We start from the raw sequence: 22,157 nt of genomic DNA, 5'->3' as shown, positions 1-22,157 counted from the left end.
ATAAATATTATCAGTACATATAATAAAATCCTGTAAACATTTTGGAAACCATAGTATTTATAGTTACTTATGCTTATATACTTCCTGTCTTTCAGAGACTTACCCACAGGTTTTGGAACATATGGGGTGCAAGATGTGCATGCAAAGCCTTCATCTGAGGCTTGTTCCACCTCATCCTCTGTGTACAGACTCTCACAGACAGCATGGACCCATCTGCACAGGCACACACAAAAATACATTGATATATTGCATAGTTTTTAATAACAAATCACACCACGAATCAAAGATGTTATGGAATTATTCATGACATGAAAAAATATATAAATAATCCATTCCCCGCTTGTCTTCATTAGCTGCAGTCTCATGAATACCTCAGTTTCTGTGTGTGCATATGTAGTCCTAATGAGCAGCACCTACCGATCGCAGTACTGACACTGCAGCAACAGCTCCTCCTCCATGAAGTTCTCTCTGCACACTGGACAAGTGACAAGGCTGGCACAGGGGCCACAGTGAGTGTAGTTGTTCTGCCACTCACAGTGGAAGCCCGGCGAGTTGGAACCACACTGCACACAGCAGACACACCTGCGCAGAAGTATTGAAGCACACTGTAATAATTACACAACTAATGTGCTAATATACACATGATTATGTGAGTGGTGCAACAATTTTTCTGTTGCTACAGAAGCAAGAGGCAAAGGGATTGGCCTCTGAATTGCTAATGCAGAGCTGTGGCATGAGTGTTTTACATAATATGCAAATTCACACGTATTCATTTCCATTTGGCCCCATTCAAAACTACAAGGCTGAACGAAGCATTAAGCTGTTCCTGTATAAATGTTTTCTTTACCATTTGCACTTCCAACCACCCTTGGGAACATTGTGCAGGGGTGGGTCCAAGCAGTAGGTGTGATAGCTGACATCACAGTCATCACACAGCAGCAGACGGGAGGGATCCGAAGCTTTTCCGCACACCTCACACACAATACATTCCAAACAGCGCCAGCCCTTACGGAGCATCGTCTTGGTGATCTAGAGAAGATATCAGGTTAATCTATCGGATTTACAAAATATGGGGATGGAAAAAAAGTCCAAGAATAACATTTTGCTTACTTTGCTGTTCACACAGTAAGGATGGTAACACTGGGCACACTGAGCACAAGCCAACAACTGCCCCTCCGCACCCTTTCCAAAGCTGCCACACACGACACACATATCCTGAAACAGAAGAGAGAAAGTGAGATGAAGAATGAAAAAAAGGTTAACAATGAATTTATTTATGTTGCGAGTGAAAACTGTGATTCTTGGCACAGCAAATGCCTGAGGGTAATTATAAATGTCACGCAACAACAATAGCTGTACCTGGAGCAGGACAAATTTATCAGTGTTTGAGAAAAGAACCACTGTGTTCTGCATGGTGTCATCTTCCTCATCATCTTCTTCCTTATTTATTCCAGTGTCTGAGGTCATGCTTAGCTGTAGACAAGGACACAAACTGTTACAAACACATTGCAATTATAACATATACAATGTAATTAACTGAGAGAATTTGGAAAAAGAAAGGTGATTTTGACCATATCATAACATTTAAAAGAAAATAAGAAGACATTCTGAAGTCTGTTCCCAAGTCACAGCTCACCAAGAAGGCATCAATGCAGGAGGCCATGGCTTTGAGGCGTGACCTCCCACCACGCCCTCTCCCTCCACCGCCTCCTCGAGGTCTGCGCTTTGCAGGAAAACTATTGCTTCGCCCCTACAAGCAGAGAATAATCCATTTCACTGTGAAGTCAGGTTGCGAGGATGTAAAAATTACATCTTAAAAAATAGTAGAAAAAAGTAGAAAAGTAGAATGACAGCTATAAACACTGTTTAGACACAGGGTGACCTCACCTGTTTGACCCGTGAACGGCCTGGGGATCCTCTACGTTTCACCTTCTCTCTGTCACTTCTGAGGGGTTCGAAGGGAAGCGAGTCATCAGTCTCACTGAGCAGAGCATCTGGGTGTGAGCGGCCAGCAGGTACGAGCCCAAATTCCATGGAGATGTGAGGATCGGGTTCTCCTGGAGAGCCCATAAAGCCACTGCTGCTCTCATCTCCATGGCTCATATTGGACATCTCGTCCAGCAGCAATTCTGGCTTAATGTCCTGCTCATGCATTTCCTGCTTTATAACGACAATGTGCTCGTCCCCTTTCATTGGCTCATCGTCCTCGTCTTCCTCCTCCTCCTCCTCCTCAGAGTGAGGTAGTAACCTCCCCTCAATGTCTGCAGCAGAGAGGGTTCCCCGTGTGTCTACTGATAAAGAAAGAGGTGAGGGAGACCGGTGCTCCTGGCATGGACTTCTTTTCTGCTCTGTTTTGTTGACAAGGGCAGGAGAAGCTGGTAACTTTGGTGGATCCTTACTGAAAAGTTCTGTGACTGGTGTACAATCAGAGTCCTTGTTTAATAACTCTGCTGATGCTTCTTGTTTCACTGATGGAGTGGTCTCCTCCTCCTTCTTCTCCTCCACCTCCTCCTCCTCCTCATCTTCCTCCTCCTCCTCCTCCTCTTCTTCTTCTTTCTCCACCTCCATATTTTCAGGGCCCTGCTGTGACATCGCTGGTTCGACTTTAGAGTTGTTAGACTCTGTCTTTGCGCTGGGGTCCTGAGAAGGAGTGGCTTGGGTCACTTGGCTGACTGCCTCTTCTGCTCTTTCTCCATCAGCAGGTAGACAAGAGGGCCCCTGTTCTGTTGTTGCACTTTCTACATTTGACATTGAGGAATGCGTTGTTATTAGTGTTAACATTTATGAATCTATCATTAGTTAAGACTGACTTACATATAATAAAGTGCAGCTTTGTGTTTACTCTCAAATATGTACTTCTACAGTGTGCTCTGTGTTTACCTGTAGACTGGAGTGGAGCAGTAGGCACCTCAGAAGATAGTTCTTCTGTTGCTACCTTTGGCTCTTTCTCAGTGATCTTCTTGCCAACATCTGTTGTCTCAACAGGTGCAGACTCCACCCCTAAAGCCAAAGGTAGTGAGGTTACATAAAAATACCTTTGACATAAACAAGTTACATTCTTTTGCTATTCCAATAAACCTTGTGACTGGCATTATGTAGTGTCTGACTGAGTCTTACCCAAGTCCATGGGTGTCTCTTTGTCAGTCATGGATTCAGCCTGACCCTTCGCTGATGTGCCTCTCTGTCCAGGTGTCACCTTTGATAAGTCTGTGTGCTCTTCTGTCTCCATGTCTGCATCTGTTTGGATTGTCATCTCCACCAAATCCACATGTCCTCCAGTCTCCTCAGATGCCTCTCTGGTTTGTGTTTCTGCTGTGTGTGGTTGAGTGACAGGCTGCTGCTCCTTGCAAAGCGAGCAAATGCACTTGGCATCTGAAAGCTCCCCTGGTAGAGCACATTCACTGTGCACCCACCTAAAAAAATACAGAGATGATCAAGAAATAATTTTGGACAAAATTAGAAACAAACCACACAATCAGTATCTCCACTTTTGTGTTAACAAACCTGTGGCAGATACTGCAGCACTGCAGAGTGACAGATGGGTTGGCAGCCTTGCTACAAACGCCACATGTAGAGCTGCGTTGACGCTGGCAGGCCTCACACACAGCGTAGTTGTCAAACCACTGGGCCGAACCTGGCAGCCCCAGTCCACGGACACCACACTCCATACATACACGACACCGCTGACATAGGAGATATAATATGGTTAAAATGTAAAAAGACATAAGTTTACGCCATCTCGTTGTGGAGGTGATTGACAATAATGACTTACTCTGCATTTCCATGGGTCAGAGGGAAGAGAATCCATGGCTGGCTGGAGACAGAAGGTGTGGTAGCCCTTATCACAGGCATCACATACCAACATTTTGGAGTCTTCTCCTGGTTGTCTAAGAAAATAAAGAATCAAGACCGTACTTTTAAAAATGGGAAATAAAGTTCAAGAACAATAGGATTTTTTTTTTTTTGAAAATATGTTAATATACAAAACGATAGATAAAACATCTCAATCACTCAGATAGGGTACAGTTTACACAGTTTGATTCATGTGATTTGACTCACCTGCAAGTCTGGCACACTTTACACTCTGGGCACTGCCATCCTGCCCGCTGAATGGGCGTGGCACCAATCTCCAGACAGGCAGCATGATAATGTAAGCCACAACCCGTACAAAACAGCAAGTCTGTGAGCTCCCCCGCCGAGTCACACACTGCACACCAAGACTCCTCACCTGCTGTGAAAAAACGTATACAACATTTACATTAGCATCATCAGAGGATCTGAGGTGAAGCAGATTTACAGTTTGTGTTTCCTGGAAATCAACATCACAAAAAACCTGTCATGGTCATCACACATATGGTGCAAAATAATGTACTATTTCTTTATTAAACTTGAGAAGGTTAAAGTTATACGTCTATCTCTTGTCAACTTTTACAGAGACATGAGAGAAAGCATTATTACTTGAAACACAACAAACTGCCACAGAAAGGCTCTAAACCCTGGACATCATTGGGACCCATCTACTCAAAATCAGTATTATGGGTGAGGCGTGCCTGCGCAGAGCCCAAAGGATGCTACGAGACAACATCCAGCCAAGCCAGTCTGTTCACCCCACTGCCGTTTGGCAGAAAGATACAAGAATATCCACCATTGTACCACCAGCTTAGAGAGCATATTCTTTCCTCAGGCTGTGAGACTCCTTAACTCATTCATAGCACGCCATCATGAATAGTTTATTTTTGTGACTTTATTTTTATTTATTCATTAGTCTGTATAGTTTTTGTTTTTTGAGCGTGTAACACCTGGGATTACAAAAGAAATTTCCCATACATAGACTTTACTTGGGTTGGCCACCACGGTGTATTTGATGACCCATTTTGGCATTTTGTACTTTTATCTCTGTAACTGTCAGGAAGAAGAATGTCTTTTAAACACTTAACTAGTAGATAATCTGCCCTAGCCCAATCAAAATTGCACGATTGCACATGCTCTGCAGAAAAACTGAGGGATATGCATTAATGCACTGATTATGATGCAACGTCTCCTATTTAATGTAGGGCTACTTCTACTGTTGTTTCATAAAAGCCTTTAAGTGCACCTGGTTGGTGCAATATCATTTGGTACTACGTTGGCTTTAATTGTTTCAATGGGCAACATAATTAACAATGCACATGTGCAGGGATTCTGGAGAAACATTGCAACTGTCTTATTTTTGTGTAATTTTCAGGTCGTCACCACAAGTTACACAGTTATTCTGTGGGAGACACTGTATACAATTTTGTGTTGGATCATGACAATTATATTAATCCTGAATTTAATTTGTAGCCATTCTTTTAAAGTTTCCATGTGTTTTTTTAAGAAAAAGTTTCACAGATTTGTTTGTATTTTTTAAATATAGCCAGTGATTGCTTTTTTCCAAGCAATGCAAGCAGCTGCGATTTAATGACAACAAAGAGTAATAGCTTGGCACAATAACAGTCCACTGTTGATAAACCAAAATCAGAATTGAGCAGCTTTGGTTTTTGGTGCTGTTTGAAAGCATTACATCACAATTTTGACCATGATGTCTGATTCACATACCCAATTCCTCTGCCTTCTCTATGTGCTCTGGACAGAGGAGGATCAACTGCTTCATTGACTGGAAGGATCCACTGGCTGCCGAGCAGGGGAAGTGGTAGAACCGTGAGCAGCCCTCAGCATGGCATCGAATGGTTGCACCCAGCCTTTTGCAGTATTCGCAAAGCTGAAACAAACCAATGGTAGCAGGTAAGTGTTTTTGAAGGAAGCCTCTGTTTATCTCAGTATTCTCACCAAATACCAGCTAAATCAAGTCTATGGACATAGAACTTACCCGCTGCGTCCCTGAGATAACGGCCTTATCCACGTTCTCCAGCTCCTCATTCTCCATCCGCTTCACTCCCTCCGACCACACCGCACACCAGTGATGAACCCAACAACCCCCTGTTCATTAGAAAGCTCAACATCAGTAAACTTCAATAATACACATGTGTGTTGTATTTGTAGTAGATTGAATCTAAAAGGGTATAATGTTCTCAGTTCAACCTGAGTCGTCAAAGAGTGCCGCCAGACAGGGGGAATCAGAAAATCCAATGGAAGACAGGTCATCATTCCCGGGCTGAGGCAGTGGAGAAGCTGATGGCTTGAGGGTCAGCCGTTCAGAAGATGGACCAAAGTGTCTCAGTTCCCGCTGTCCGTGCAGGCTCCGCTCCACACAGTTACAGAGCACACAGGCCCGAACACTCTCTCTGTACAGTCACAAAGACAATTGTTCAAAACACAAGTAGAGAAAGACAGGTTGTTGATGTTGCACGAGCAGCATCTTGGGATGAAGACCAGTGTACAAAAAATCATTTTGGATATGAATGAAAAACGTACTCAGGTGCGCTGGAAGCACCGGACACATCCTCGGCAGCAGGAAGGGCTTTGGACTCCTCCTCAGAGGAGACAAGCTGCTTTGAAGGGGCATTGTCATCAGCTAAAGAAATCCGAAAGAAAAAAATAAATACATAAAGCATAACACTACATGATAACAAAACATTTTCATTTGTTCTGCTCTAGTGTCATCATCTCAAATAAATCATACTGACAAATATCTTTTGAGATAAGATGAAGAATCAGTTTTATTTACTCGACCATGTACAATTTTCTGTCCCATGACATTGGGACATGAGGACATTTTTAAGAAGAGCACATTACCTGTTGGTTCAGAGTCATTCTCTTCGCAGTTTGATTTCTGCTCGTCCATCCCCCGTGCTGATTTTGACCTCCTTGACAGAGATCTGCAATTTAAAAAAAGAAGTACAATCTACTCACCAAAGTTAATCAACACTATAGCTGCTTAATATATGATTTTAAGTGTGTAACAATCTATTGCCATTTTGCGTGATAACTGACAAGGCTATTAACATTGAGTCTATCACTGCATCCTTAATTAAGGTTGAGAATAGATATGATGATATGTAAAATAAATCAATAAATAAAATAAAAAAACTAAATGTATTAAGATTTTGGTTAAAATAAATACAAAAAATGAAATAAATATTTCCACAAAGCTGAATGTAGGTCTGCACTTTACCAAAAACCAAGAATAGGTCTTTTCATTGGCTAACATGTCTATCATCATCAAAGAAACAATCTCCAAAATCAATCTTTTCCTGCCACACCATCCTTCACAGTGGTCTCACTGGCCACCCAAAAGAACTGTTCACATAAAGACTTACAACCAACAACACAACCGTTTACACGGGGCTGTTATGTGCTCACTTTAGATGATTTCCTTGTTAGTCTGACTAACGTTAGCACTAATGCAACCGAGCTTTCTCGCAAACTCGTGAAAATAGCGCGAGGGTTAGAGGAGACGGACAAACCCGACGCCGCTTTGACAATTCAAGTTGTTATTTACCCAGCAATGCATAATCCAGCCCGGTCAAACTGCTGCGTGTAGGAAAGCACAAAATGATACAACTAAAAACAGTGTTTTCCTAAATAAAACAACCATAAATCTGGATACACAAAGAAAACACAACTTCCGTGTGTAGAACTTCCTGTTGCAGCGGGGCTCCTTTCGTGCAGAACCTCGTCGCTCGCATCATAGTTCCGCTATGAGACTCACGCCACTAACAAAAATACTGTAAAACAAACAATGCAGGAGTGGACGGGCTAATCACGTTTTAATCCACGGAGCGAAAAAAAAAATAGGAAGTCGTGTCGTGTTTTTTAACGTTTAAATGCTATTAATAGACTGTGCCGATCGGCCTTGATTTGCGTGGTATAGATCACTTGTGGTACACAACTGCCTCAACAATACATGTTGTTATTATTATCGTGAATGTGAGAGATAAAATTGCAAAGAGAATCGTCCATGATGCGATGCAGTTTAATAGACAATCAATGTGACAGTGACTCTGATATATAGAGCCTGCCTAGAGTCTCGCAGTGTTTTCGTCTGTTACAAAAAACTGTGCCATCATACTATGAAAAAGCATCCTGTGAGCTAACGAAAGCACAGAAAACACATTTCGAAATGTTTCCTGTTAACGTTACTGATTCGATTGGATGCAGACTCCGGTCCGAAACTGGTGCGCTTTTCTCGTGTTAATAATGCACAGCGGCTGAATTCATCACACATTCAAATCAGACTGTAATGAATGATTCACACTAAATCAATACTAATGTATATGCATCGGTGTTAGAAATTAAATACATGTTAAGGAGTTCTGAATCCCTTTCCAACAAATACAATCCAACGCACTACACCTGCAGCAGTATTAATCTAACACACATATGGCGCGACATTATAACGCTGTCAAGCTAATGGCACCAAAGGCAGTTAATGGCAGAGAGCAGATGAGCTGATTTCTCCATGAAACGTTGGCGTTACATCTTCCTTATGAACGCATTTATTGGCAGCAACACTAGAAACGCACTCTCTCCTCGACAACAAACTAACGTCAACGTCCAATCCAAGTCATTACAAAACCTGTTAACTTAAACCACAGCTGATGAAGACACTAAACAGGCTTTGTTTTTCAAAATGAAGTTGGCAATGTGCAGAAAAAAAAGTGATGACATGATGGCTGAGTAAAACCGTCTCAACATCCTGGCTAGCTAAGTTAACATGAAAAGTGTGAACGTTACAAATTAACTTTCAACGGTTTAACGTGTTTGTTTTTATCTTGAAATGGCAGCCGACGACAGCAGTTATTTGTTGTAATGTCACGGTGAAAGCTATTTAGATTTTATTGTTAAATAATTGCAGAGCTAAGCATATTCCTCAATGTAAACACCGACTTCAAAGGGTTGGTTCTGTCCAGCAAATAGCCTCGTCCGTGTCAGTAGCGACAGGCTGATACGGGAAAGCTAACAACTACCAATGGTGACGTAGCAGCAAAGTGTCCCGAAGAGGTAAAACTACGATTTATACACCTAATGTCATGCACCAGCGCATATACTTCAACATATGTCAGCCAGCCAAACTGTGGATCACACCTTGGACACCGCCAACGTTAAGCATATTTCAACCTAAAGTTAGCACCCAGGTAACACAGCTAGTTCTCCAGCAATTAGACGTCCCCATCTGGTCGAAGCTAACAGCTAAATGTTACCGACAGTGGAGCTAACATTACCCGGTCTAAGGTCAGGGTTGGTGTGTCTTTAGGTATGTCTGTTGCAAGAAGTTCAAAGAGGCCATAATTAAAAACAGCTCACCTCACAAAAACAATATCGTCTCCTCATACATCAGCAAAATCCAAACAGCCACACAGCTTCCCAAAATGCTGATGGTCGCTTCATTTTATGTACCGGACTAACGCTGCGGCTAGCCGGCTGGAGGGAGAGTGGGGGAAGTGCACGTCGGCGGAAGGCAGGCTGTGCGGTGCTGTTAGCTTAGCTAGCTCTTCAACTAGATGGATAAGCAGCAACTTGAGCTTTGTGTCGAGTGGTCGTGTGCTGCCGAGGAACTATTAAGCACCGAGACGAGCCGACAGGCAGCCCCGAGAAAGGCTCCCCGGCTTTATACAGTTAATCCAAAAACTACATATCCGTCTGGCTCCCTGCTTGTTGATTTAGCACGAAGGCTAACGTTATTAACCTAATGATAGCTAGCTGCTGCTCTGTTATGGAATCTCGCTCGCGAGGTCGTTAAAGCTACTGCAAGTTTACACAAATTGGTGCGTCCGAAAATTACAGCCCCAAACTTTGTTGCCACGACAGTAAATATATTTTTTCTTTAGGTTTAAGTCGACTGTAGACATTCATCTACCTATATTTGCAGCTCAACTTTGCATGGGTACCCTTGTGTGGGTCACTAGCATCTCTCCACTTTGCTGAACTGCGTTGCGTCTGCACACACTGCTGTTCCGCCAGGTGGCTAGCCGCTGCTAACAGTGCTAGCTGATAAGAACTACGTCAAAAAAAAAAATTTAAAAAAGAAATCGTGCAAAATAACGAGGAAAACACAGTGTTTTGTGTGTAGAAAACGAGTCAGGGGTGTTACGGCTTTAGCACAGCAGTGAACAACATGCGGATTGATCATTTACGACCCAGCACAAGGCTTTTATCCGCGGAGGAGCGCGGATAAGTGAAATATGGTAGATATCAGATATAAGGGCATTAGATTTTCAGATCCAGGGAAGCCATTTTTCATTAGATTGTTATGATTGTCGGGACTAACCCTACTTGGACATGCCTGTGGGTGAATGCATGTGTTGTTTTTGATAGACTATCGGCCGCGATCCAACGAAGTCGATTAGATTCATAATTCTCTCGGCAAATTAATTTTGTAATTAACATAAACGCGCACCGAGCCCTTCATCATGGTTGCTGTTTTTTGTTTTTTTTAAATACCGCTTCTGTCCATATGCTGCAATGCACTGCGCATATGACTGAAGTGACTGAGGGAGATTGGGAAGAATAGTCGACTTGAATCTGCCATGATCTGAAATAAACACCGAGCAGGTTTCAGTAGATTCACTGGTAATAAGCCACATTTAATTTATTATGAGATGTGTTATTGTGTTGCCTAATTTTTCCTTACTTCCCTGTCTTATCATCCACGTTGTTACATTTGTGAATTGTTATCAAGCAACACGGGAATGAACTGTCAAAATAAAATACTTTCAAAGAGCCTAAATATTTCTATACTGTTCTGAAAGGGTTGCAATGCGCTCAGCAGTCAAGAGGACAAACACTTTGCAACCTTTATCCTCCAAAACCAAATCAGCTTCCATTTGATCAACAGTAAGATGATCATATAAAACATTTTCAGATCTGATCCAAGTAATCCTGTACAACCTACTGGGGGTGAAAAACACAGATCCTGCTGGAGGTGGGGGTTGGGAGGTGGGTAGTCTTTATCATCATCTTATCACTGTGAGAAAATCACGATGGAATAGGCGACCCAGTAGGAAAGGGTTCAACAAAGTTCTTCTGAGAACTGCCCCGTTCCTTACTCCATCTTAAGATCCATATATCTTGCATGTAACAACTTCAAAATGTTACGCAGCTTGGGTGCAGAAAGTCTTCTCAGAGATGCATCCTTTTAAACCTTTTGTTGTCCTGAAAGTGTGGCACAGCCTGTGCTCTTACAGCCCTTGCAAATCCACATGAATGTAGTTGTTGAAGTGACACACCGACCCTCCCCATGCCGTCCATTCACGGGCCAGAATGTGAGTGAAAAGCCCGAGGCTGTGCACGCAGTGAAGCCTGGATGTCATTGAAACGATCCTGCGAACTTAAAGAAAATTATATATTAGGTAACAGCCTGTCCCTTTATGAGAAGGTCACAGGTTTAAACTTCATCCGCTAGGCCTACTGTTTATCACCTGTCATGCCCTAAAGCAGAACATTAGAACGTTACAGGTAAAGAGCTCATTTAAACTCAACATTTGTGTTGTTGTAGAGTGTAGAGAGGACTGTCTGGAAAATAGATCTAAAGTTAATATAAATGAACATACTGATGCCTCACACCTCAACCACAGTAAATTATGTACTACATAAGCAGTGAATGAGCAACTGCCTGCTGCAGGGGTCTGACCTGCAGCTGACCCTGCACTGTGAAATGTCTGTGGTAATGCATGTGCAGAGACATCTATGTGCAGAATGTGTGCGCAAAAAGTTTACAAGAAATTCTAACAATAGGGTGAAAGCGTTCGGCACTCTAAAGAGCTCCATGCAGCTACATAAATGTGACCTGATGTACACATGTTTCAGTTGTGATACAGCTTGCGCTACAACTGATGTTCGCTCAAAGACTTAAAGGACAAGTTTACCTGAAAATGAAAAAAGGGGTGAAGCTTTGTCGCTCACAAAACATCTCTTGAGCTTCACAGCAACAGCGTTGCAGCATTTCCCATAACAGCAGCAGAATTGCAGCATTTACTTCAACGCAACTAAAGTAGATGGTGACTTGTTTCAACACCTTGATAGAACAATTGAAAAGAAAAGCCGAAAATGGCTCCGTACAGCTCATCCAGCATTGTCCAAGTCTCAGGAAGTCCCAGGATCCCAAAATGGTCCTCAAAACACAATGTTTACACACTCGCGGCAGCAGGCAGCAGCTCGTGCAGCCACTTCAAACGCTAATTGTTTTAGCTTGGCACCTACAATAAAAGACTTCAGCTTACAGAAAGGGTGTAATTAATATATTTTCTAATCAATTTGAGATCTAAGGGCTTCAGGAGATTTGGATGACATCATATGAGCTCTATGGAGCCGTTGTAATTTTTCTTTGCAGTTGTATTTTTACGTTTAAAACCCACTTAGGTTGTTTGGGAGAATTCTGCAACAATGTTTTTGCTGTGAAGCGCCAGAAATATTTTGTGGACTACGTTACTTCACCTGATTTTCCATCAGATTGAGGATGTGTGGAGACAGTGACTGAAATTTCTCGCTATGATGAACTAATCCTTTAAGAGTCCAGTTAAAGCCTAAACAGCCAAATCAGTTTTTCATAAATATAATGAGCTGCTTGCATATACAAAACTTTAACATTTTGTCAACAGTTTCTGATCACATCAGACGTGAAACCTCACTTCATAGAATCCTACGCTTAAGAAAATCATGATTGTTTGATTTAGCAGCACCCGTTCAATGGATACTTTTCTAGTAAGAATAAAAGTGTTTTCAATTTGAGTTAAATACTAACAGTTTTGATTTTTTTTTTTGACAGATTAGACAATAAATATTTGGTTTCTAGTGTAGTTAAATGACTGAAGAATCAGCCTGTGAAATGATCAGGTTGAACTTTCAATCACACACAAGTCATTGGTTCTACTTTCTGCCATGCACGATGAGTTTGCGATGAATTGTTCAGGTATGTGAGGAAAATTCAGTTATGTTTGGACAGTGCCACTTCAGCACTTTCTCACAAACTCATAATAAATAATAATTAAATACAGTCATAAAAGTGTTTTTATTTTCATTATTATCCCAGCCTGATAACACTGGTCTGCATTTCACAAACAGCTGATTTTACTTGTGAAATGTGTGTTATTGCCTGAATGTGGGGTGTGCAGGTTCTCATTTTGAAAATAGGTTATTACTGGTCCCTCTGACAGGATTAGTTAACTCCCCATTCAGCTTTAGCAAGATTGGATTAGATTTTGAGGGGGGGTGCTGAGACTGGCTGGAGGACAGTGACTGATTGGCCGATGGTTGTAAATAGAGGGTTGTATTAGGACGCTGGGCTTTTCCTATTGGCCAGTCGGAGGAGCGGGTGCTTTCCCATCTGCCTCCTGCATCTCAAGGATAATCCCCTAGAAATACCTCCACAGATGTTTACCACAGAACATAAACCAGGAGAGGAGAACACAGTTTGGGTGCTTAGTGTGCTGTTTGTTACAGTAATCTACCAAAAAGATACTTTTTTCTTAATATTTTTTTTCTGTTTTTACATTTATCATTATGATGACACAGTGTCCACTCAGATCAGTCAGTGCTGTAAAATAACTGCAAATATCATCTCAGTGTGTGAACATCAGTGGTTACCACTTAACTACAAGTATTACAAATCAAATAAAGGTTTATTAAAATACAGTTTATGATCTAGAGTATTTATTGTACGTACAAGGACATTTAAACTAAAATTCAGGCATAATATCAGTTCCTCCACAAGGGGGTGTAAAACCTTCTACTGCACATGCCCTGATATTCACTTGCACATTATCATGAACCTTTGAGAAGTTGTTTAGCATCCAGGATTTAATGATAACGTTATCGTTAAAGTCCCTCTATGTTTCTCATTAAAAAAAAAAAAAAAAAATGTATAAATGACAAATAACATAACTGTTAAAAAACAAACAAACAAAACACATGATTTCAGGTGGTTTGTGGAGGATGAACTCAGGACTTTCTGCAGTCTGTGGAGAGAAGTTGCTCATCTGTTAAACATGAGATGTAACGAAACAGACAATTGTGTAAGCATTGAATGAACAGATTGTGTAATACTTGCGACCCTAACTGATCAGTGCATACGAACAAAACTGTCCCATGCAACGTTAGAAGGAACCTGGTAACTCCCTCAAAGTAGCCGTGTGATAAAGTCTCTGACTCTGATGAAGTCACGGTGGTGGCACAGTTGGTGAATATTAAGTAAGTCTGGGCTTTACATTAACCCGCGGCCTGTTAGTCTCCATTTCCACAGAGGTCTTGAACATTTTAACATACAAAATGACCAACAATGACCCAGGAAAATAACTCTTGCACGGAGTATGTCTTGGGTCTGTTGTGCCTGAGCAGACAACTTCAGAGCCGAAGGGGAATAAAAAAGCAGAGTGCTGCTTAATAAAATGCTGTTTTAATTTGAGTTTTTTTGACATGAAGACATACAATACATGTAGTGAAATTAATGTAACATGAAACATTATATATTATGATTCAGAAAGTACAAAAATAGAGATTCTGTTGTTGTGGTGATATGGATAATATATATTTTTTCATATATAACTGAAATAATTAAAACGCATTAACATGATGTACAGATAGACTATGATACAGTCACTCTAACATTAACCTCTCATCAAACTCCCTTACAAACATTAGCATGTATATAATAATAGATTACAATGCAAAACAACGGTGAAAAAAAAGCAAGCAAGCACTTCCAGTGGTTTTAATTTATTGAAGAGGAGAACAGGAAGTGTAAATGCTTCAAAACATTGAACAGTGTGACGTGTGCTGCGTCTATAGTTTCCGGCTTTTAAGGATGAAATGAGTTGGAGTCTAAAAACACACATCCAAAACCGTACAGTAGTCGGGCATACCAGTGCACATGTGATGTCGGTCTTGGTGAGGAGTGCTTCTCTTTCACTTCCATCTTCAGTGGTTCCCTCACATTGTTCCGTCTGTTCAGAATGCCATCATTCACATAAACACCTGCTTTGTCCTCTGCGGCCAAAGTGCTACAATGCAGCGGAGCCTCGGTGCAAGCTGTTTCACTGCCTGTGGTCTGCTCTTCTTTTGTCGTCTCTCCCCAGAGAAGCTGGTTCAATGTGGAGAGGAGTCGCACAGGTCCGAACGCCCAGTGTGCAAGGCTGTGGTCCTCTACCAGTGCATAGCTGGATGCCAGCACCCCGTCAACGAACACCGTTCCAGCTTCTGTCAAGGGCGCATACAGTCCCGCGCTCTCCTCTACTGAAACCGAGATGATTCGAGATGGACGAACTTGACCCTCTGCTGCATGGACCAGAACACAGTCTCCCGTTATGGCTCTGCTAGCAAACTGAGCCTGGTACTCGCTGCTGTTGAGTCTACAGTGTGGGGCTAAAAAGACCAAGTGATGTGGAGTAACACTCAATTTGTGTCCGTCTTCCATCTCCAGAGACAGGAAAGTAGACCAGCTGTCTTGGTCCCGGTGCAGAAACAGGAGGACTGGGCTAAACACCACTTGGCCTGTCCCAGACAGGGCCATGACTCTGTCCCCAGGAACCAGAGACGACAAGCTCTTCTGCTGCCCTCCAGCAACAGCAACCCGGGCCCAGCCGGGGAAACAGCCACCTTTTTCCACAGCAACAGAGTGATCTGCAGGAAAATCAGATGAAACTGATGACTAAACTGATTTATGTTTATACTAAACTGATGAAATACACTTCGTCATTATCTTTTCAACCTCACGCTGATCGGGTGTAGTTAGATGACATTTCGTTGTCCACAAAACATCTATAGCTTCACAGTAAAACAGCATTCTCCGAAACAACCGAAGTAGATGGGGACCAGTTTGAAAACCTTAATAAAAAAACTGAAAAAAAAAAAAAAAAAAGGCTAAAATGTGCAGCTCACCTAGTAAAATTCAAGTCACCAGAGGCCAAAAGATCCCATTATTGAAGACCTTTTTGTAGCCGAAATCTTCACTGTAGCTGCTGAGCTAAAAGCTTGAGCATGCACCCCGTCTGAAGCATGCATCGAGCGTCTAACTAATGCTTTTAAAAATGAATTTGAACGAAACTTCACCCGACTTTCCATCAGCATGAGAATGAGTAGATACTGATGGAGTCTGTATTTTGAGATTAACTTATCATATTTGGATATCTTAGCTACTGTTACCTAGTTCATGATAGTCAATTAAAAAAGCTCCCTCCTTAAACTTACCTGCCTTTACTGAGCAGTGGATGTGGTACTTAGACTCGTAGTGGACCCAGTCAAAGCCCGCCTCCACAGCCAGCTGGGCCAGAAGACCATACTTCTCTGTTTTTCTGTCGTCAGTGGTGATATCCACGGCCCGGCCTTCATAGTGCAGAGAGCCGGGAGGGTGGTGACCATCCTCATCCCAGGCCTCCGTCACACGCAAGTGCACCCCCGGCCACTGGTTCATCACTGCGATAGCCAACCTGTTTAAACAGTCCTTACATCGCTGGGAACAGAAGAAAATGGGGGGGGGGGGGAGTCTTTAGTTTGGAGCACTGTTAACTGGTATGTTGTATCAGAATATTTCAGATGATATGAGCTGTCAAGTTGAATCAGTTTTATTTATATAGCCCAAAAATCTCAATCACACTGCCTCAGTGGGCTTCACAATCTCCCCAGGAGTTTTGGTATTGGTGCATATGGCAGTTGATAAATAACAAGAAATCACAAATATAAGTAGTACAGAAACACCAGGGATATATTTGAGGTCATTTAGAGACAGTGTCTTCTTTATAGTTTGTCTGCCACAGAGCATTGACAACTCATTTTTAACTGTAAATTAACCTGTAACCTGTTTTGGTCATGGTTCATTTGAACCAAATTTGAGGGAACCTTATCAATTAAATTTACAAAATCTATATCATTATTGGATTCTAAAACCTTCAAATATCGATGTTTGTATCGGCTTCAACAGTCCGGCATCAGTCAGGCTCTAGTGTAACATTCGTTTAAAAAGCATGTTTAGATCAGATAACTGGCTCCATTTTGGATCTGGAAACAAGTTGGATGAAAGGGATCAACAACTTTCTTTATCATCTTCCCTCCTTTTAAAAAAGCAAAACATTCAGTTAGCCATGTAGTTTAATAGCAAATATGTCTTTAAAGTAAAATATACTATATCTGATAAAAAGTGTGTATTAGAATATATCAAGAATTTGATGTCTATCATTTAGCTTTAAAATTGAAAGTTGCGTTAGTAGGGAATCAACAGGGACTAGAAGAGATGAATTTCTGACCATTATCAATGATGATAATAAACTGTGACTGAGAACACACTTTTGCATACAAGGGAAGGGCAGAAGTAAGTATACTTACTCAAAAACATAAATTAAGAAAAGAAATTACTACATTACATTATTACTAATGTACATACATGTAAATTCGTATAAGTTAAATTTTTTCATTTTAATTTTACTATTATAATGCAAGTACATTTAATGTAAGATATCTTTATTGTACTGTTTGTTTTTGTGGGTAACTTCCATTTATACAAAAGTAAGTAAGTTTAACTAAAGATTTTTATTTTTACGTATGACTTCTGGGTACTGTTTACAGCACTATGGAAATATGTTGATCGTATAGATATTATTCCCATGTGTACTTCTGAATGTTTCAGCTTACCTTTTTACTGTAATCACTTTACAGTTTTTTTTGTTTTAATTATTTTGCTTTTTAATACGCACATTAGGAGAGGGGTGCAGGGTCGGGTGGTCAGTTGTTTCATGTGTTATCATTATTATGTGAGGTTTTTCTCTCGTCGCATATTTTTAGTTTAAAGCTTGAAAACTTCAAATTGAGAAAGGAAACAAAATTGAGGGTTTAGCTTATTTGAAAAGACAATAACTATATTTTTAGTCTCTCTGTCTGCAGCGTGTGCCCAGTACAGTGAAGGGCATGTCTGGACCAAACTCAAGTGACACATTGTAATCATTGATTTACAGGCGCAACGGCACAGTCCAACTGTACAAGTGGCATGTACAGTATGTGAGCCCAGTGAACACTTCAGTGAGCAGCCCGATTCCAGTGCAGCTCACCAAGAAAAATGCCTGCAGTATTTCAGCACTGTCTCTGGCTCCCAGGTTATGATTGTTTGTCTGCTGGCATCAAGGCACAATCCCTCCTCTGGTCTGCTAAAGGCCATCTCAACCTTGCTCAAACAATCAGGGTACAAGAACAAAGCTACTGTAGCCAGTTTGGCACATTCCGTGGCCTTTTCGACAGGGTGACAGAATAATCAAGGCCATTCTCCGCCTCTCCAGAGTGTTCCAGGCATAAGAGTTTCTCGCTTTCACCCCTGAGACATTCGATCAGAAAAAAAAAAAGTGCACAGTGACTCCGAATGCCCCCGTGGGCTGTGATGTTGCAGACTGTGTCAGCATTGTCACAAAATAGCAGCCTGGAAATATGATGACGGCAGCAACTGAGGTGATACACTCATTATCATCTCCTGAATGAGTCTCCTTTTGTGACTTGTGATGTGACTCGTAGCCTTTAAAATCGACTGAATAAGGCTTATCCTTCAACTGGAAAGAAAGCGACGACGAGAGAGAGAAAGTCTGGTGAGAGTGGCAGAGGTTTAGCGGAGGGTTGGAAGCTGAGGACCAAAGAGAGGGCAGAGGGGAAGAATGTATGGGCACGGACTTGGGAATGTGACAGCAAGAGTGAGAAAGCGAGAGGGACAGAAAACAAACTGGGTACATTTTTCTCGCAATGCCATTGAAGAGAGGCGTTTCATTGTCAGAGCTACAGTAGCCGCTTTTCCAACGGTGCCATTACTTCAGCAGGCGGGAATTTTGTATAGGCGACCCCTACGAGTCTCCAAATGACGCACAAAGAGCGTCTTTCACATCTGGGCACATGCACACATACACACACTCAAACTGGGCATCGGCAGGGCACACACACGACCGCAGATTTCCATCACATACAATCACTCGGGGAGGGAAAGGAACACAGATTCATATCCGAAACAATCACAGAAAAGCCACAGCATCCAAAGCAGGGTGACATCCGTCTGTCAAAGAAACCTTGTGATGTTTTTTGAGGATCTTAATCCTTCTATAAGCCGCCGATTGTCTTTTTTTTTCCTGCTTCTTCTTCTTCTAGGCGTGAGATCTGAATTTGGAGTTCAAGTTCAAGTGCCCTGCCTCGATATCTACCCCTGGCAGGCACGCTGAGAACCTGTCACAGGAATAGTTTGATTTCCAATAACAAAGACTTTGGTTAAAGATTAAAAGGAAGTGTTCCTGAAATGGAAAGCAGTCTCTCTTAAAGGGTAGTGTTGAATTACATCCTGATCTTCTTATCTGGAGAAAAGGGAGCTGGGAGGGGGGGAGTTTGGGTAAAATGTACACACTCTTGTGCCGAACGTTTGTTTGTGTGTTAAGGGCCTGGCAAGGGCAGATAGCGTGGAGCACGACAAACAATGAATGAGGTTTACATGATTGGGTTTGAAGGTGCGGCGCTCAAGCGCTCATGTGAATGGACTCAGTGGAATCAATCCTCCAGCAGAGGGACCAGCTCGAAAAAAGGTCCAGCAGACACCAGTGAGAGCATCCCTGGATGAACCTGTGCGCTGTGAATCATGTTGGCCAGTCTCAACTTGAAAGTCAAAGTCTGAATTGCTGCCGTAAATATTTGGGTGAGTTTAATTTTAGGTTGAGTAGATTGCTGAAGATCTTGTATGAGTTCTTTGTTTTTAAAAACACAATTTAAAGTTACCTGAACTTCAAAATACATCTACAGTTGACTTAAGATATTTAGTTGAATCACTGACTGTTAAGCAGCACTGACAATCATTAAAATGACATTTGATTTCCTTACATTTGAAACATATGTTATAGAGTCAATTCCTCATTTCAGAGTAGAAACAGCGTCAGCTGCTCCTATTGCCCCTCCCCTCTTTTGCCCATTTTTCTAGCATTTGTACAAATATATCATTTAAGCCTGAGTTGGAAAAGACTAAATACAACAAAGACAAGCAGCAAGTTTCCAGAACATGTGTTTTTTTTTCAAACTATAAAATAAAGAAGGGTCTCAGGAGAGTTGCACCTCCCATACAATGCATGCTGGGACTTGTGCCAATATGCTGATCATGTTTCTTGAGAGACTTATTTCTATCAGTTTGTACGTGACATTCACCCACCTCATCATTTAAAGCAAACTTTTAAGTTAAAATAACTAATCTTTACAGGTCCAGGAGCCTAACCATGGTCTGAAATAATAATAAAAAACACACACACACACACACACACACACACACACACACACACACACACAACTACAAACTTAATAAACAAACAAGACTTAAAGTTGATTCCCACTAAATTCTGTAATGACTTTGCCCTCAGAGGTCACATGACACAGGTGATCCAGTGCGTCATCCGCAACACACCAGCCTCACCTTGGACATGAAGCGGTCTGCGTTGGTGTTCTCCTCATCCTTGAACACGATGTCCGGGTTGTAGTTGCAGACGAGCTCGTTGAAGCGCTCGGAGTTGCGTGTGATCTTGCCCTCTGCTCTCCCGCTGGCGCCCAGGTTGTTCTCTGAGAAGTTGGGGAAGAACTGCTTGTAGTGCATGGCCGTGAGCTTCCTGGGCCTGGGCCGGATGCCGTAGCCGGGGCCCGGTCCGCATCCCTGGGCGGACCACGCACAGGTCCACGCGACGAGCAGGCCGAGCTGTGCCAGGCGGGCCCACCAGGACTGCTTCATTGGGGAGTCAGTGGCTCAACAGTGCCTACAGTGATAGCCCGGGTCCAGGTGTGTGATAGCATGTGAGTGAGGGTCAAACCTGGGTCCATTCCAAATCGTGCGGTGTTACAGCTGACACTGATGCACACATGTGAGCATTTCTCTCTAACGTGTTCACTCCTGATCAGGACAGCTAAACTCAGTGGGACAAAGTCAGCTCTGACTGGAGGTTTGCACGGTGTTGGCCCAAATCTACAGCCATGTGAGTGATCTGATTGGCTGGAATGAGAAGTTTAGCATCAGCTAATTAAAAAACAAAAACGCAATGAGACATAAAAAGGAGTGTAAGGTTGTTGGGTTTTGTTCCCCTTCCTATCAGCAGCCTCTAAGCCTCTCGTGAACTGAAAGTCATCTCCAAAAAAAAAAAAAAAAAAAAAAGTGTCCGGGTCTGAGGTACCAGCTTGACGCAGGTGTTGTTTGTCTGGCTCTCTGCTCACTTACCCCGCTCCTCTCTCCACGCAGCTCCTCTCACACGCAGACGGAGGCGCACTCCGAAAGCCTTCACTCGACTTCCCGCGATCCCTACGGACGCTCCCGTGGCGCTCTCATCCTCTTTGTCCATCTAGAAATGTCTCTCTGCAGGTGTTGGTTTTTTGTTTTTTTTTTCTTTTTCTTTTTTCCTTCTCTCTTTCCTCCTTCTCCGCTTCGTCCACCGTCTCCTGTCGCGCCGCAGAGCTCCTGGCCACCTTGCGCCAGCCATTGGGTCTTATTAGCGTCCGGACACGATTGCCCTCCCTTCCTCTGCGCGCACCCAACGCGACAGCACACGCCTCCAATTCAAGCGTACAAAGAACATATGATTGGCCTACTTAATGTTAACACAATGACACCCACCCACTCATGTCCACCACCTTAAATATTTAAGGGCAACTTTCCCTGAAAAGTTAAAGTGTTCAAAACTTTTTCATCATTGAAAAACCTGCAGCTGCAGCTTCATTCAGAGCACAAGCACTGCTTATTATATTTTCCACCGCTCACACGGCTCAGCCCAGCCATCAGACTGGTGATGCTCGTGTTATTAATAGACTTAGAGTTGAAGGTGAGGGTCTCTGACAGGGAACACAAGTGTCCAGCCTTGACACCCCCTGACGGTGACTTACAGTGCTACCTTCCTGTGTTCGGGGAGCCGGCCTGACCCCCCTGAACCCAGTGCACCCGAGACCCCCTCAGCTGGAAAACGCCCGCCGGCCACATCACAACACATTATTTTTATCCATTCCCAGAACAATAGCTGGGAGAGTCGTAAAATGTGTCTGATAATGTCAAAGAGGGAGCAGAAAAAGAAAGGAATCCTTGTGTCTCGGGGGGTTCTGACATCTGCAATCACACGCGGAAGCTGAAATTAATGGCAGGTTAAAGGTCGGAGTGTGTCAGCCATCCTATCTGTAGGGCTTCCTGGAACACTTGAGGACTCGGTGCATCATGGCCAGAGAGTGACTTTCGCTCAAAGAATCTTTAGCCCACTGGTGTCCCACCTTTCACCGGAATC

The 22,157-nt window shown here is 42.6% G+C and overlaps 2 protein-coding genes across 9 annotated transcripts in view; both read right to left on the bottom strand.

Annotated features, from left to right (window-relative positions):
- kmt2d (lysine (K)-specific methyltransferase 2D) overlaps positions 1-10,122 on the bottom strand; it is a 33,980-nt gene extending 23,858 nt beyond the window's left edge. For 3 of the 6 annotated variants that reach the window (XM_037104775.1, XM_037104780.1, XM_037104778.1), the window contains exons 1-18: positions 9,226-9,716; positions 6,715-6,797; positions 6,394-6,493; positions 6,061-6,263; positions 5,849-5,958; positions 5,578-5,740; positions 4,060-4,231; positions 3,773-3,887; positions 3,505-3,683; positions 3,118-3,413; positions 2,881-3,000; positions 1,888-2,738; positions 1,637-1,750; positions 1,360-1,473; positions 1,111-1,215; positions 848-1,029; positions 418-582; positions 104-213 (exon numbers count right to left, since the gene is read on the bottom strand). In XM_037104775.1, coding sequence (XP_036960670.1) covers positions 104-213; positions 418-582; positions 848-1,029; positions 1,111-1,215; positions 1,360-1,473; positions 1,637-1,750; positions 1,888-2,738; positions 2,881-3,000; positions 3,118-3,413; positions 3,505-3,683; positions 3,773-3,887; positions 4,060-4,231; positions 5,578-5,740; positions 5,849-5,958; positions 6,061-6,263; positions 6,394-6,493; positions 6,715-6,763 — 3,148 coding nt within the window. In that variant the 5' untranslated portion in view covers positions 6,764-6,797; positions 9,226-9,716. Of the gene's footprint in view, positions 1-103; positions 214-417; positions 583-847; positions 1,030-1,110; positions 1,216-1,359; positions 1,474-1,636; positions 1,751-1,887; positions 2,739-2,880; positions 3,001-3,117; positions 3,414-3,504; positions 3,684-3,772; positions 3,888-4,059; positions 4,232-5,577; positions 5,741-5,848; positions 5,959-6,060; positions 6,264-6,393; positions 6,494-6,714; positions 6,798-7,420; positions 7,530-9,225; positions 9,717-9,778 lie in introns of those variants that run through there. The other 3 variants (XM_037104776.1, XM_037104779.1, XM_037104777.1) reach the window with 3 other exon arrangements.
- Positions 10,123-14,292: 4,170 nt separating this feature from the next.
- dhh (desert hedgehog signaling molecule) lies at positions 14,293-21,417 on the bottom strand. 3 transcript variants are annotated; one of them, XM_037104304.1, is made up of 4 exons: positions 21,110-21,417; positions 20,321-20,887; positions 16,102-16,363; positions 14,293-15,534 (listed from the first exon to the last, which is right to left on the bottom strand). In XM_037104304.1, the coding sequence occupies exons 2-4, from the start codon at positions 20,627-20,629 to the stop codon at positions 14,714-14,716; spliced, it is 1,392 nt and encodes a 463-aa protein (XP_036960199.1). In that variant the 5' UTR covers positions 20,630-20,887; positions 21,110-21,417; the 3' UTR covers positions 14,293-14,713. The 3 variants fall into 3 exon arrangements, with proteins under 3 accessions (XP_036960199.1, XP_036960200.1, XP_036960198.1); XM_037104305.1 differs by having other exon boundaries at positions 20,321-20,654; XM_037104303.1 differs by having other exon boundaries at positions 20,321-21,417.
- Positions 21,418-22,157: the final 740 nt, after the last annotated feature.

Source organism: Acanthopagrus latus, chromosome 7 (assembly GCF_904848185.1).
Source record: "Acanthopagrus latus isolate v.2019 chromosome 7, fAcaLat1.1, whole genome shotgun sequence".
Lineage (NCBI taxonomy): Eukaryota > Metazoa > Chordata > Actinopteri > Spariformes > Sparidae > Acanthopagrus > Acanthopagrus latus.
The sequence above is the reverse complement of the archived record's forward strand: the minus strand, read 5'-3'. Positions and strand labels throughout refer to the sequence as shown.